The 17098-nt window shown below is 38.8% G+C and overlaps 1 protein-coding gene across 6 annotated transcripts in view; it reads left to right on the forward strand.

Annotated features, from left to right (window-relative positions):
* The window catches only part of SLC39A12 (solute carrier family 39 member 12), a 34215-nt gene extending 23858 nt beyond the window's left edge, over positions 1-10357 (forward strand). For all 6 annotated transcript variants that reach the window (XM_055806616.1, XM_027777112.2, XM_027777116.2 and 3 more), the window contains 3 exons: positions 2908-3066; positions 4458-4645; positions 9799-10357. In XM_055806616.1, coding sequence (XP_055662591.1) covers positions 2908-3066; positions 4458-4645; positions 9799-9927 — 476 coding nt within the window. In that variant the 3' untranslated portion in view covers positions 9928-10357. The remainder of the gene's footprint in view (positions 1-2907; positions 3067-4457; positions 4646-9798) is intronic.
* The last annotated feature ends 6741 nt before the right edge of the window (positions 10358-17098 follow it).

Raw genomic sequence — 17098 nt, forward strand, 5'->3', positions numbered from 1 at the left:
AACAAATTTCTAGTGATCTCAATGTTATTTGTTCCAAATAACTAAATTTTGTGTATAAGTAAATTTGGGATAGTTTCTCAGTGATGTTCTTTGTTTGGTTCCATTTTTTCTTCATACCTCAGTTTTACCTCTATATTACAAATCACTAAGTAAAACCATAGTAGGGAAAGTAGGTTGTATTGTTTCGGGGGGGGGGGGGGGGGGGTTGAGAATACATGTTTTCAGAAGTTTGTATTTTTACAGTTCGTATAAGTAGCTAAATGCATAGACATACCTGGGTATCTTGATAATGAGCTAAACTTTTAAGTGTTGTTTTTTCCCAAAATGGAATGGAATCTGCAGCTCTAAGACAGAGGCCTGACATCTCCAGATATGTCAGACTTCACTGTAAACACATATCAAGTAGGACTGCAAGAAGAGTCAGTGACCTTAGATAGCCAGTAACTCAGAAAGCTAGAAGCTACTGGAAGAAAAAGATATGTCACTGGCCCTCTCCTCATTTACCCACACTTGTTCTATCCATATCTGAAAAGATCAAACAGTAGCATTTATATTTTGTATGTTCAGTGAGACCTTATATTAAGTAGAAATATTTTTGCTGTATGAGTAATGAAAACATTGGGGAAAAAGATCTATTTATGGACAAGTGTTTGTTTTATACCCTTACGCAAAGCTTAAAAAGCTTAATTAAAATCATAGAATCATAGAATGGTTTGAGTTGGAAGCGACCTTAAAGATCATCTAGTTCCAACCCCCCTGCTGTGGCAGGGACACCTTCCACTACACCAGGTTGCTCAAAGCCCCATCCAGCCTGGCCTTGAACACTTCCAGGGATGGGGCATCCACAGCTTCTCTGGGCAAGCTGTGCCAGTGCCTCACCACCCTCACAGTGAAGAAAAAAATCATGGAATATAATTTGCTATGAGCTCTGATCCCCTATTTAAGCAGAGAAAATTATCAAAAAAAAAAAAAAAAAAAGTAAGGTGGTTTAAGAAGAAGAGGCTTTGTAGAAATACTTAGGGGTATAAATTAATAGTTAATAGTTACTGTTGCAGCAATATAATGCAGTAAGGTAATTGTTAGTAATGAGGTTGCTTTAAAATAGGCTGAAAGATAAGATAAACATTAAGATAAACATTCAGATTTGTTTATATATGCATCCTCTTAACTTTCAGTCAAGTAAGTTCACAAAGCTTACATTTGCAATTGCTCCATAATGTTAACCTGATCCCTATGTTTATTATAGACATAATATGAGTTCCAGTAACCTTGGTATGTCTTCTTCAACAATCCGATATTTGAGTAAAACAGACTAATATTATCTCGGCACAAGCCATGATTTCATCCTTGCCAGTGCTTGTTACAAATCAAAAACTCAACGTAATGCAGCAATCTATTATTTCTGTGTAATTCACACTCTGCACTATCGATTATAAACTGCCCATAGTGTTTAGAAAGAGCTGTGCAAACTGAGGACATCCATGTCTGGCTCTGTAAGCTGGCAGGAAAACCTAACAAGCCTGCCAGTTTTTCTGAACCCGCAGAGCTCCCAGGCAACTAGGGAGGATTTTTCCGAATACAGTTGTTAGACTTTTATGTGCTGTGTGTTTTTGGTTTTTTTTATAATAGTCTGAAGACTTCAGTTCTAGCCAGTTTCTGCAAGAAAAACATTTCCCCTATCACTGTAAAATGGTCATCTCTGGAAAAACATTACTGAAGTGAAACCCTGTCATAACTATATGCAAATAGTTCTGTGCAGCTCCATGTTAGCTCCTCAGACTGTCATACTATGTCTTTGTGGAGCCATCAAAAGCCAGGAAAATACATGCTTAGGGCCCAAATCATGACCCTGCTTCTTCAGGTATAGAAGCAACCGTTTTGCACAATGTTCTGTCCATACTGTGTATGGGAAGCTGGATGAGCTTCCCGAGAGGCATTAGGAGGTCCTGCTTGTAAGATTGTGGATAAAATGGATAGAACAAAGTACAGGATAGGGGAGTCAATGATGTGTTGCTAAGCCTAGACATTGAGCCGATATATGGAGCCTCATTGCTACTTGAAGAAATAAAATCTCTCCCCATGACTGTATTCAGCATGCTACCCAGCTGCCTGGGTTACAGGCTGGACAGAGACACTGTCCCTAATTACTTAGCTTGATTTCAGTACTTGAATCACTAGCACCTTTCCACTCAGATGCCTGATCATGAACATCCAATGTACTGTTCCACACAAAAGCAAGGCCACAGAACAGTATGGGAAAGAAAAACAGCTGTCTGCATCCATGAGCGATGCTGCAGATAGGAGTAGCATGAGCATAACAGCCATTAATTGATAGGAACAAAAGTTGGAAATGAGTACGCTGTAACGCTGTACTAACAGCGATATTCTGAGGCTTGTTGCCTTTCGTCTCTGTCTTTCACTGTAATACAATCTCATGAAAAACAGACCCTGAAAATACTACTCTGTAGTGGTGTGCTTTACAGTATTAAAAGGATCAACTGCATGAGATCAAATATTCATCTTCATTGTCGCTGTGCAATTCTGTGAGCAATGATGGAAAAATTCCTGTCTTAAAAAAAAATAATAAAATAACATCTAGGAAAAGTTGTGTGAATTTCAGCAACCAAAGAAAGATTAATGGAAACCCTTAGGATATATTGGGAGACTGGACTGAAACCTAATTTTAAATTTTTGTGTAATAGTTGACCTAGTAAAAATAGGGAAGCTAATTCCTGGTATTTGCATTTCTGAATTATTCTACAATTACTTTTTTGTTTCAAATATGTTTCATAAAATTATATGAGAAGTCACCAAAAAACCCAATAATTTGTAACATAGCAAAAATTACAATCTCTGTGTTAAAACTTCTGGACTTTTTTTGTTGTTTGTTTGTTTGCCTTTTCTTAGGTAAGAAAATTAGCTTGTTAGCAATAATGGTTCTGGTGGGTGACAGTCTTCACAATTTTGCTGATGGTTTGGTAATAGGAGCAGCATTCTCGTCCTCAACAGAAACAGGTGTGACAACGACTATTGCTATTTTATGCCATGAAATTCCTCATGAAATGGGTAAGAAATATATATGTGTGTATTTCTCCTGATTGTCTTTGTAGTTACAGGTTTCCCAAAGAATTCTTACCTGAATGACATTAGTGGGAATTCTTCTTGCTTAATAGCATCATGAACTAGAATATTAATGTGTGAGATGGATATACAAAGACACTGTTTTCTCTTTTCCCTCATTATTGGATGCTGTTCTCATTACTGGATGCTGTTGCATCTCACCTTCTCCAAATGTAAATGCGATCGGGTCAGGAATGACCTGTTATTTTAATGTGTACAGACAGAAAAAAATAGTACACTGTGAGCAAGAGCCATGTGTGCACAACAGGCACACCTGACACAATGGGCTGTCTTTTTAATGTGCAGCAGAGCCATTTAACAATGTATTCTTCACGCTACCCTCATTCCTGCTGCTAACCAAGAATAACAAGATAATAAAAGAAGATATATGATCCCTTATACTAGCAAACAGGACAGAAAGATCATTCCACAAAACACTGCTCTCAGTTATCTCCTTGTAGTAAATCTTCCAGTATGGCTGAAGTTGTTCCTGACATTGTGTTGATCAACATATATAAGCTGGCAAGTCTGGGATGAGAAGTGCAGATTCTCATTTCCATTCTTAAATAACTAAAGACTTCATGTGCTGTCTATGTAGAAAACTTCCCCAAACGCAAGGTTGGGATGGGGAATTGCTGTAAAACTTGTAACCCTTGTTTGCATAGCAAAGACATTACCAAAATACTGAACACTTAACTCCAAAGACAGACCTTCTTAATTCTGGGGCAGTAGTGCCCCAGTGACAAAGTGGTATTTCTACACTCACAGAGAAGAATTTAAAAAATATTTTACTGTGGACTTGTTATGAAATTGTTTATTTTAGAATAAATGTCTGTGATGGGATTCTGAAACAATTTACCAAAGTTAATTAGGTCTGAAATCAGTGGAATTAAACTCAAACTGGAATCAGACTGGCATAGGTTTTTCTGACTTGCAGCACCTGTAAAACACTCAAAGACCATGCTGCAAATATACTCACTGGCAACTTCCCAGCCAAGAAAGATTTAGAAGCTCTGGGAAAGCATGTGACTTCACTTTTGTGTGTATCCAAGTTGGAAATGTCACAGAACATCGGGGCCGCTCCTGCATACTATCTTTAGGAACAGCTAAACAAATACAAGTTGATGTGCTTTTTTGGGGGGTTGGTGTTGGGTTTTTGGTTTTTTTTTTCACATAGGATGAGTTTATAACTAATTCTACAGAAATCTCAGGACAGTCCTCATCATTCAATATCTTTGTGCATATCTGAATTATTTGCCTTCATTGTTTGTTGCCAAGAGTCTTACAAATATATTTATCAGCTAAACAATAATTTTTCTGTCTTTTTCTCTATGCAGGAGATTTTGCTGTGCTGCTAAGTACAGGGCTTCCCACGAAGATTGCAGTTTTGATGAATTTTATAAGTGCGCTAACAGCATTCTTAGGACTTTATATCGGGCTTTCTGTATCAACTGACCCATGCATTCAAAACTGGATTTTTACTGTTACAGCTGGAATGTTCTTGTATTTATCTTTAGCAGAAATGGTGAGAACTTCAGTCTATTGTTATATTTTCCTTCTAACATAGCCACATCACAGATGAGTGTCTGACAAATGCAGGTGGATGGATTTGGAGAGAAATAGTTCATAGGCTTGTTGGGAAGAGCATGTTGTCTGCCCTGTGTGTGTACAGTGCTTAGAACAATGGTCTGGTTTTGTTCTGTGTCACTGCCGTGCCAGGTGTAATTAGTAATAAAAAGGTGAAATAAAAGACATTAAAAGGGTAATATATGAGAAAGACATAAAGGCTTTTTAAAGGGGGAAAGGTAAACAGTGTATTTTTTTATGCCTGAAAGGGGTAGTTCCTACAACATAAAGAAATATTTGAACATACAGGGGGGGTTAAAATCTTGAAGAAGTTAGTTATTTTTTTTCTTTTTACTGCCCTTTTCTTCATATATTTTTCAACCATTGTTTCAAGAAAAAATTGCTGTTTCTGAACTAAAATGCAAGATGCTTATCCTGTGCTCTTCCTGCCAGCCTTTCCATCTCAGACAGGCTTGGATGAGCTCCTAAGCAATTAAAAACCTATCAGATTGCCTCAACTTTTTCATATTTGCCCAACGTTTTTCATACTCCCAATTCAATTGCAATGATATGACTATGGAAAGACAAACTGTGAAGATACACAGTAGGAGGGTGAAGATATGCAGTAAGAGGAAGGTCTAAGGACTATGGAAGAGTGTGGTGGAGTCATAACTCATGCAGATGCCTCAGGCCATGTCATTTATTGAAGAGATGGCTAACTGTTACACTTGTAACAATGCAGAACTTAATTACCTTGCCAGCTTTGTCACCAATGTATGATAATTGCAAGCTTCTGAACAAAGACAGAATATTTTAAGTGATTAGATCAAGAGGGGGGAGGGGAAAAGAGGTCTGTCTCTTCATAAATTATTACCGTGTTTTTCCCAAGCCTGGCTGTCTCTCTGTTGTGTTCACTACCACCCCCCACCTCATGCCTGAGATATCATTTACCAGGTTCAAGGATAATACTTTAAACTTGATATGCCAAGCCAGTATTATAACCTACTTAAAAATCTACTTGTAATAATTTACCTTAGACCTTGGGTGTATTTTAATCTATTTTTGTTACTGTAACAGAAGTGAATATAAAGTGCTCCTAAGAGCTTATGAGGAAACTACCTAAGGACTGTGGATGTTGTCAACAGTTCTGACTGAGGTGGTACATAACAGACAAGACCACTGTGTACCAAGTTGCATCTTGTTCTGATGCAAAGAAATTTGCAAGTGAGGTTACCTACCTAGTCAGTAAGCATGGTTTTACTAATGTGGTTAAGGATGATTTAAGCATATTTTTTCCATCAGTGGAGGATCAGCATCCATCAGGGATCCACAAGCTCCTAGAACAATACCATGTTTCCCCCCAAGTCTTCAAAGCAATATGCCAGCTGTAAATCCCAAGAGATGACACAGTTCCAGGCAGAGACAGGGATATGTTCTCCCTTATTCTCAGCTTGTCCATAATCTTGTTCTCGATGTGAAAATGAGAAAGAAGGGAGAGAGAGAGAAAGGAGGATCTTATTTCTCTCACCTCCCTTGTGTTAATAGGATTCCAATCAGTCTTTCTCTGCATTTTGTCAAAAGAGCTGCCATTGTGTTGCTCACCTCCGTTTGTCAGAAAGTGTTGAATATCCCAGAGATTATTTTAGTTTAAAAAATATTCCTGTAGCACTGCAGGAATCTATCAATCAGAAAAGTTTTGCATGCTTGTATAGTACATCTCAAAAGAAAATCAGCCATTCTTTATGTATTTTTCAACTTCCTTCACATAAATAACTTCTGTGCTGCATTCTCATCTACAAACAGCAATCATCAGTGTTGCTGCCAATGGTGTACAAATACTTAACGGTGTACAAAACTTAATTATAATTTTCAGTATTTGTTTTATGGGCTTTCACATATCCATGTGGTTGTCAGAGCAGCAGTAAAATAAGAGAGCACAGTTTAAACTGAACAGCCTTACTGGTTTCTGCACTGAGGCAGAGGTTCATTGGCAGGACAGCACTGTAAGCCTACTGCCACAGTCAAAGTTGCACACAGCTACTTCTGTGGTTAATTAAAGGATTTTCATTTCTACAAATGGCATTCTATCTCCATTAACAAGCAGGGTAGACTAATCATTTTAGAAATCTAAGGAAAAGGACAAAAGATAAAATTATCTATTTCCTTCATCATTTTTCACCAAGGGATTATGCAAAACTTCATCTTCCCAGTAATTGGGGAAGGTGGAAGGGAGGAGTATTTTGTCTTGCAAATGTGTATGCACAGGTGTAATATTGCAACAGAAATTGTTTGTTGCTTCAAGATATGCATGTGAGTAAACACCTGTAATATTGTGGGTTTAGTTGCTGTTAACTGAAATGAAATCCCCTAAAAAACAGCTTTTTATGAGCAGCATAGTGAATTTTTTTGTACTTTATATCTGTTTAGAGGTCATAGCTATAATTGTAACTTTGCACTATTTCCAAAGACCTTTTAATGAAAAACATACCTTTAATTTGAATTGAAACCTGGTACACCAATATATAGAATGGAGCAGACCAACTCACTCCTGATGAATTGTTTCTTTGACAAAACATTTCCCCTTTTCCTTTTGGGAAACAAACTTGAAAATCCTGTATCAGCCTCTTAAATGAGTATCTATGAAGTGATTATCATGGATAAATATTTATGAAATCACATGCATTGTATTAAACCCCAAGGACTGGGACAACATTTCTACATGATTATACAGATTGTGGTGGTTTATATGGTTCCTGATTAGAAAGACTGTCTAATTTGAAAAGATGGAGACTGAAGCAAGAAAGACAGTAAGGGTATCAATAGGAGCTAGCCAAACACTCCCAGAGGCAACTAACTGAAGTTTTCTCTGATTAACCTTAAAAATCTTTTTGATTTTGGATATAAAAGAATATTTTTAAAGTGACTTGTTAGGCCGTTGTAGTGTAGTGGTCATGTCATATATGCCCCAGCTTGGTAGAACTCCTGTTTACTCAGCATGCCTTCTTTCAGCATGCTGCTTCCTAATTCTTCATATCTTTTGTGTGCCCATGATAACATGAGCTGGAGTGGGAATTCAAAATCACATAGTCCCTCCATTAACAGTAACTTTTTTGCCTCCAACAGACCTCAAGCATTAGCAACTGCGATGGCATCCAACAGCTTGGATGTAGCTCTATCTTCCCTTAATTTGCAAAGTGTTTTGCATCTGCCCGTTGAATAGGCTTACACTTCCCAAACAGCAAGATTTTCTCTGCTGTACTACAAACATTTGTGTTCTGAGGGAGCTGGGGTACCATAGCTGATAGTGCGTCAGCAGTCAGCTTTTATTTTCAGAGATAAGCAGGGATGTCACACTAGGTAAGGCTATATAAATGATCTGTGTGTTTGATAATATGCACATAGGTTAGGTGTAGGGAGCAGATATCTCCACTGGACATAGGAAGGGTAGTACTTGCTGAGACTTTCTTTTTAAAAGTTTCTTAGGAACTTACTACACGTGTGTTAACTCAGAAATTAGCACTGACAACAAAAAAGAGAAAACAGCTTTTGCAGTGGGAAGAGAGAAAGTTTCCTACTTAGAGCACTTGTTCACTCAGGCGCTGGGGAAGAGGACAAAATAAACTGATTATAAGGATAAATAAGAAACACCAAAGGTCTAGACTGAAACCCTGGATTCAGGCCTATGTCTTAGTTAAGTTTTTACTTATATACACAACCAAACCGACATGCTCCAAACACTTACAAGCTGTCAGTTCAGATTTTTATTTACATCAGAAATTTGAGGTGTTCATATTTGCTTTAGATTAGATGTTTCTAATGGTCCTTAAATACATATTAAATATAACTACATGAGTTTCTAAGATGTGAATTTGTACCGTAATTTAAACGACTGCCTAGTTGTTACAAAGATTCAGGGCATTTGGGCGTGCCTGTTATTTTTATGCAGAATTTTAAAGCGGAGGCAGATTTTTCACTGCAGTTTTCTTTTGGGCTCATGCCAACTTCCAGAGATAGAAGAGTGCAGGAAAGGCAGCCCCAGAGACCCCCCTCTGACAGAGGGAAGGATGAGCATAGCAAACAGATGTAAACGTACCCCGACAACCTCCTTGGTCAGCACCACTCCACTGTCTCCCAGTGGCTGATGCTGTTACAGCTCCTGCGAGGAGGCTCTGAAGAGCAGAGGAAATAAGTAGCTTCATTCAAGCGCAGGCTGTGAGAGGAGCAGGAAGGGATGATGGGGGAGTGCCAGGACCATTCACTTCTGTTTTGAGGTTCACAACAGAGAGACAAAAAATACCCCAACAAACCAAACCCCAAACAACCAAAACCAAAGGTCAGTACTGGGCCGTTACCCTGTATTTCCTAGGTTGATGTGAAATCATTGACAGTCATTGGTGTCTCCCCTGGTATATAAGTACATAAAGCACGAATACTGAGAGAGTCTGAGCCTGAGGCATCATTTTCACAGGTTCTGTTTGAGACATACATTTTGTTTAAAACTTTGATCACAGAGACAATGTAGGGTGGCAGGTCAATCTAAGTAGCTTTTAATATGATTATAAACAGCTGATGCTCCTTTGCCTGATTTAAGACTCACCGAGAAAAACACAAAACGTAATTTTTTTCAAGCATATTTTGAAATTCCTGTTTTCTACTTGTATGTTTACTAAAACCCAAGTAAATAGGAATGTTGCCAGTTATTTCAGTAAGAGCAGGATTGACCCTATATATAGCACTGAAACAAAAAAACTCAAACCAGTTTATTCCCACAAAAGGGCATCACTAATTTTACTAAATAGTCATTTCCTTACAGACAGCTGTATAAAATTACTAAAAACTATTGAGAACTTAACAAATTTTGGACTCTCATTTATAATTCTTGTTGGTGCTAGTAAAAGAACCAAAATGGGCAGAGTTTGATTTATTTAAATATTTCACTGTCAAGATCAGTGTTGTTATAATGTACAGAACATGCTACAGATTAATAGCTATATTCAGAAACTCAGCATTTTGAAAGTTTTTTTTGAATGGTTTGCCTTGTTTTCCCATAAGACTTTTTTCCCAGAGATGAATATATCTGGCTCTCATTCTGGTGTCTTATTCTTTTTTTAGCTTCCTGAAATGACTCATATTCAGACACGGCGACCCTGGTTGATGTTTCTCCTACAGAACCTTGGATTACTATTAGGCTGGCTTTGCCTCTTACTTTTGGCTATATATGAACAGAAAATTAAAATATAAGTTTTCTGTTGGAAATCTTGAAGTACCACTTGTGACAGTGGGTAGCATTATTCACAATTTTGTCATGTCTGCTATAGTGATATATAAATTAAGTTGCTGGGATTTTATATCTGAACAGTAGATAACTATTTCACTTTATTAACTTATTGTTCAGATTTTGTAATTTTTTTTGTAAACATGAATGTTTAGAATTATGTTCTATTTGTTACTGAGTTTACCAGATCCCATGCTCAAACTCACAGGAGCTTTTGATTAGTTTTTATTGAGACTGTTCTAGTTGAATGCTCTAAGTGATCTCTGCCAGTCTGATTGAAAGAATAAAACACTTTTATATGCAGTAATTAAAGGGGACTAACCATAGTTGAATAATTCAAAGCAGAAATGTTTTTTGCCTCTTAGTACAAAGAATAAATGTATTTCTATAAAACTACAAAGTACAGCAAAACTGAACTGTTAAATGGCATACAGCAATCTCATAATATCTGCACTATCTACTTTGTCAACATGAAGATCGTCAGTAGTCATAGCTTACTGGTCCTCTGTGGCAGGTAAAAAATGACAAGTGTAAATGTTGAAATTTATCATCTAGAAATCTGAGAATGCCCTTTTCTGACTTTGATATAGTTTCTCATACGTGTGTTGGAATCTGTGATAGTCAAGCATTGGACTATAGTAACTGTTTTCCCCTGATATCCCTTCCAGGCTCCTCAAATCAAGGGATTCCTTGAGCCAGATGTTGCTTCTGAGTCACCGTGTTTAACAAACACCGATAGTGCCTTCCCCTCAGCAATTACCTTATTCATACATATGCAATGTGCATTGTGGAAAGAGCTTTTTCAGTTGTCTAAAGTGCATGTAGCTGTGCTCTCTTAGAGCCTCACTGCGACTCCTTCTACCCCGAGTGATTTTCATATAATTAGTCCTCTTGATTTCAAGGGAGTTCTGCATAAGTTGAGATGACTCATTTAATTTGGTATTGCAGAACCAAGCCTGAAACAAACGTACAAATTCTGCCATCATTCTGAGGTGCTGAGAAACTTCCAGGAGGTACTGAGCAACTTCCAGGAGGTACTGAGCAACACAGCTGTGTGATTTCTGCTACTTACATGCTATCATTTTTTGGTGTAAGGACTCCCTCCTTCCTAATTTACATTTTTGTATGAGAATTGAGATGCATTCTCCTCCCCACGCCCACCCACCCCCAATGAACTGTGGAAATCGGGAGAGCAAGTTACTGAACAAAAATATGCATCTTGATGCAGCAGGCCGGTATTTTTTCTTCCTTGTCTTAACTCAAGCTTGAAATATGGCTGCGTTATGACATGATATTCCTGTCTCACAATGTGTCCTGTGTTTGACAGCTCCTAGTGAAGGTACAATTATTCTCATATTACAGAGGGGACAGCACTCTCCTAGGGCAGACTGTTGGAACTGTCAGTTCTCAAAGGCTTCATGGGCACCTTACTACCTTATCAACAAAATGTAAAGTGAAAATAGTTCTGAATTTCATTGTTTATAACAGCCCAGATTCATGGGCTTGTGACCCCTAGTCATCCATAGATATACCCTCAGGAAAAAGACTTAAAGATCACTATAAAGGTAGATATGCACTTATCTTCAGTGCCTGTTAGTTATGAGAATCTGTAGCAAATACTCCAATGCACATCTAAATGTACATCTAGGCATTTAGATATGTGCATAAACCTTGTCCCAAACAATTTATCCAGGGTCACACAGAAAGTCTCTGACTAGGGAAATTAATTGAGCTGTTTTAAGCCCCAAAGTAAAATCCTAGCTTGTTTCATTCAGGTGTGCAAATATTATAACTGCTTATTCTCTTGATTTAACTCTGAAAGTTGAGCTAAGAAGTCATGACTGATGCTTCTCTTTTCAAAGTTTACATTTTCCAGGAGTTTGTGCTTGCTTTTAGTAAGGTAAGATTTTTTAAAAGCCGTTTCCCAGTATTTCATCTGTTTGTATTGGCACCGAGTCACTCCATGACCTTCAGCTGCGACAGTCAATTCAAGCAATAGCAGGACACCACTGGACGTAAGCAAAATCTATTCTTGTATCAGATGGTGCAAATGAATATCGGAAACATTTGTTATTTCAAAGAGAAGAGCTACCACAGTTTGAATATTCATGTATGGATAGTGTTTACTACCACAGAAAACAAGATTACCAAATACAATCATGTTTTGGCAATGTTATTGTATTCTGAAATGCTTTTCTACTATTTATTAATGTGTCTGAAAGAGGGCAAGTAGTTTCTGGCAGTGTGTACTTTAGAGGTAGCATGCGAGCATAGGTTCACATCCTGACATGATCTGCAAACATATTGTAGCTGCATGTGTTCAGAAAATGCTGTCTTTTGGCTATATATGTTTATCAGGTTTCTTGATTGCATTTAGCAACCATGTATGTTTATACAGCTTCCACCATAGGCACAAATATGTTGATCAGAATGCCAGTTAGCCCTTGTTTCTGCCACAGAGCTTGTATGCTTTTGTATTTGTTCGTAAGCGAGCGATTCAGTCACCATTTTGCCCCGGTGTCAAGTCTGAGCACCTTAAGTCTCCTTAGCATATGGAAGTTTGAATTCCTATGGCACTTGTGAGAAAACTTATCTCACTGCTTAAAGTTGGTGCCTCTGCTGCAATTCTTTTGACATTGGTGTCTTTAAAAAGATACTGAAGGCGAAGTATTACAACACATAAGACTAGACTGTATATTAGGAACAATGCATCATACAGAGGGCTTGACACTGTTCCTGTAAGTCACTGAGTTAGAAAAGGGAATCAGTTTAAACCCAAAGAGACTCACCTACAGGATTAATTTTTTTTGTCAATGTTCTCTGAAAATCACAGGAAAAAGGACAGAAGAATATGGGTTTGTGTCCTTACAAAAGAGAAGGTGTGGCACAAGTGTTCTTAGATGTGTTCTCTGTTTGGTTTAAATTCTGTAGCATTTGTTCATACAGATTTCAAACAAGATTCTATTTAAAGCCAGGTATTTCTTTCTATTCCTCCAAACCTAACAGAGAGAGAGCATAATATGCCAATGTTTTCGTTGAGTCAAATCCTGAGTAAGGACTGCAGAACTTCATCACTTGCAGCTCTTAAATCAGGACTAGGTATCTCTCTAAGAGGTATGCAATTACTCAAACAGATGTTATGTGCCTGATGGAGAGATTACTTGGTGAGGTTTTACAGCCTGTCAGGCAGTTCTGACTAGGTAATCATAATGTTCCTTTGAAACCCTAAAATATATGAATCTATAGATATAGGATTTTTTCTGGAAGAGGCTGGTTAGTATTTCTCTCCTTCATCTATTTTTAGTTTTCAAACACTCTCAAGATGAAAAAAAAAAAAAGAAAAAAAAAAAAAGAAAAGAAAATATCTTTCTTTCCTACACAGAAAATGAGAGAAAAGAAAAGGTTAAAAGAATTTGTTTGCTACAGTATTTTTTCCTGAAAGTTACATGGCAGAGTGCCTCATAAAAAATACTTCCAATTCCAAACTACCAGGGCTCCTAAGCATATGAGAGCTGACCTTGTACTTCTCTTTTCTGTATATGTTAGACATTACCAAGTGACTCCTAAGATAAATAGTACCTTCTTTGCAGCCAGCTATGCTAATGCCCTTGGAAGTTTCTGGAGCTCATCTGCATGTTTTAAATACTGCCATCTATTCCTTCACTGTATTTTATGCTTTAGGCATGAATGTGGCGTTCTTCCAGGGACAAAAAATACCTTTTTTATATAAGAAAACTTGGTTAGTTTTGATATGTATGTTTGGATTTTTTTTATTTCACCTTGCTATTGCTTTTGAAAAACCATATTATCATTGTGACAATTTTTAGCCTGCAGCTAGAAACCCAAAACAGGTTTATAGCCAAGTAAGGATTAAGGCTGATAATTTTATAATAAGGGCATACTTTATCAATGTTATTAGCTTTTCTTGCTTTACTGTAACCTTTTGGCAAGTCTTCCTCTCATCTCAAAAATCAGCTGCCTTCTATTGTGAGCGTAGCTGCAGGAATGTGACTACAGAAAATACAAGCAGCAGTTACACAATGGCTTTAACCAAAACAAAAACTGCAATTGATTTTATGAGACCCACCTTCATTCCCTTCTCCCCAAAAGAACAAAAAATTCACACGCGGAGCTGTTGCTCTGGGTCCCGTAGGGGAATGTAAGAAGCGCCTTCTTCCTTTTATGTCTCTGATAACAGAACCAAGCACAATGGGAGACGCTGTGTAGAGTCTGCTGGCATTGAAGTCACTGCCAAGCTCCCATGGGCAGCGGCGCCGGGCAGCATCCTGGTGCAGGGGGTGCAGGAATCGCAGGGGGCTGGTGCCGCTTCCCATTGCAGAGGCAACAGGAGGCAGAGCAGGCGGGGGCACTCTGGAGGGGCATACTTTGTGCAGCACTTCAACAGTTGTAGCAGAAGGATCAAAGGTTCTACAGCTGTCTCTGTATCATCCTGCCGCGGCTCACTTCAGGGCAAATTCTCAGACGGTTCACGTCGTCTTGGCTTTGGACATGAAGGATAACACGAAAGCAATCTGGCTGATAGCCCTGTGAGCGTGGGCTCCTGCAGCGCCATAATGCGCAGGACCCCAACAGCCAGGGTGACCCGAGGGAGTGCCCCTTCTCTGCAGAGGAACCTCCCACAATACTTTTCATAAATAAAGGACAAGGCCTGCAGCCATCACCAGGGTGGCCCACCGCCACACTGCAGCCGCAGGGTCCTAAATCTGCCCAGCAACCATTTACATACTGGCCCAAGATAATGCTGACCAGCCGCTAATCCAGTGCTATGGACATTCTATAGGTGACATCATTTTGTCCCACTGCAGCTAGCTGGGGAACCCTCCCTCGTCCTTTTCCCAGGGGCCAGCAGAAACTGAGCTGACCTACCCCAGAGAGATGACGAGAGCTATGCATAGCGGAATAGACTGGTCAATTATTATGACACATTCCAGTCTTAATGTAAGCCCTTGCCCAATTCTGCTGTCTCTCCATGGACTCTCATACTGCAGGGAGGGCACCGGGACAACATCTGCACTGGCCCGTTGGGCAGCTGCCCAGGCTGCCCTCGCCAGGGTATGTGGTGGGTGAGCAGCAGACGTAGCTCAGGCCTGATAATTGTTTCAGAGTATCCCGGGTGTCCCTGTCATTGCATAACAGATACGGCGTCCACCAGCACACCAACTCATAGAAAAACTCTTTTTGGCTTTTCTGGCAAGAACTGCCTGGCATTTCTCCTGCCGCGTGCTTGTCTGCACTATGCAAATGTCATAACCCATATGATATGGGCTCTTACCTGTTCTCCTCTTTGCAGCAATGTGTTGCAACTGTTTGTGACTTCTGATGTTCAGAAAAGGCAACAGAGCATTGGAAATTTCACTGAGAACCACACAGAGGGAGATACTATCATCTGCACTGCGGTACCAGCAATTTGACTCTTCTTATTTGAAAGACACTGCTACGAGTACTGAACACAAATACAAGTCAGTCATTCCTCCGTATTCCATGCTGAAGAGTTTTGCTGTTGTCTCAGTGGTCTTGGTTCTATCGCTAGCAACCGGTAGTGTGGCCTAATTTCAGGACTTCCAAGGCCACCTTCATATCCCTGTGCAAGCTTAGAATGAGCTCCAGAGCAAGAGTACACCTGCTTTATGGCTGACATTCCAATCCAGGAGTGGGTATTGCACTTCTGAAGTACACAAGCAAAAGTCAACTATGTACATAGTACGGCAGCTCAGTAGCAAGTAGCTGTAATTACCAGCAAGCTTAGAAAGGTGTAAGTGGACAGTATATATCTGGTGGTTTGGTATGCCCACGACAGCATGGCAGCATTCAGAAAACATGACATCCACAACTGAGATATAGCCATGAATGCAATTCTTTGCCCAGGTACTATCCACATGAGGAGTCCCATAAATATTAGAATCATTCTGTCATATTCCAGGACTTCACTGAAGATAATTTTTTTGTGCACTTTGCACAAGGCTTCAGAGGAAAAGATGCAGTGGAGGGGAAGATCTCTTCTGTCATTTGGTAAAGAAATGAATACAAGTGGCAATGCTAAGTCGCATAGTGAATCGTTATCCTGCACAAATGCAAAGCATCTCCCACAGATACATAACAGGAAAGCCAGAACAAGGAAGTGTCCAGGAGAAAGTTCTTGTAGATGACTGTGTAAATGCCAAAACAAACAACCAATACGTAAAGAATATTACCCCCTCCTCATTGTACTTCATTCTCATTGGAAAACACAAAACCCACACAATGCTCTGCAAATGTTGCTGGAAAATGTCGTGTCTAAGAAGCTGAGTTTTAACACTCGAAATAGTTTAAATATTACAAAACAGATGACTTTTAATAACTCTTAAACTTGAGACATGCATTGGAAATATGATCCATATGTTCATAGCCATATATATTGGAAAATACATATTCATAGTTGATGAAATCAGTATCATTTCATGTGCAGGATTTCAATTCCATCTGAAGTAATGAGAAGAAAAAAAGCCTATGAGACCATAGTCCATTTTCTATCATTTCCTACTACCATAAAATCTACTTTCTAATTTGGCTTTTTGTACTTGCAATTAGCAAGAATGTGCCATTTGTCTAGACAACAGAGTAGCTGACTGTCTGGCATAGCTTTTCTGGCATTATTAGGGTGGACTAAGAAAGCACATGACTATTTGTTGTAAATTCTTTTCTAGCATGTAATATTTTAATATGCCATCAAAATTCCTCGGTCGGATTGCACTTAATGAACCCTCCATTCTCAACCTTGATTTCCTTCACGGAACTGTGTATTTTAGAAGTAATTATAATATACTTCACTTGCGTGTAGTGGGGGGGGTTTTTTCCTTCCCTTTTTCTCATTTCATTTCTCCCCCCAGTATAATTTCTGCTAAGTGTTAAGTTTCAGTATTGGTGGATAAAAACTCATTTGTCAGAAGATTTTTCCAGACATTTTATAATTATAGTGTATGTTGGATCATAGGTGAAAGGGACCTCAGAAAGCATGGTCTGAATTCTGAGGAAGCATAACTTAAACAAGAGCAGTTCTTACCGACTTTTTCTTGGTATCAGAAAGCATACTCCAGCTTTAAAGGAAAAAAAAACCCCAAAACCCAAACACCACCACCA

Source organism: Falco peregrinus, chromosome 5, assembly GCF_023634155.1.
Source record: "Falco peregrinus isolate bFalPer1 chromosome 5, bFalPer1.pri, whole genome shotgun sequence".
NCBI classification, from domain to species: domain Eukaryota; kingdom Metazoa; phylum Chordata; class Aves; order Falconiformes; family Falconidae; genus Falco; species Falco peregrinus.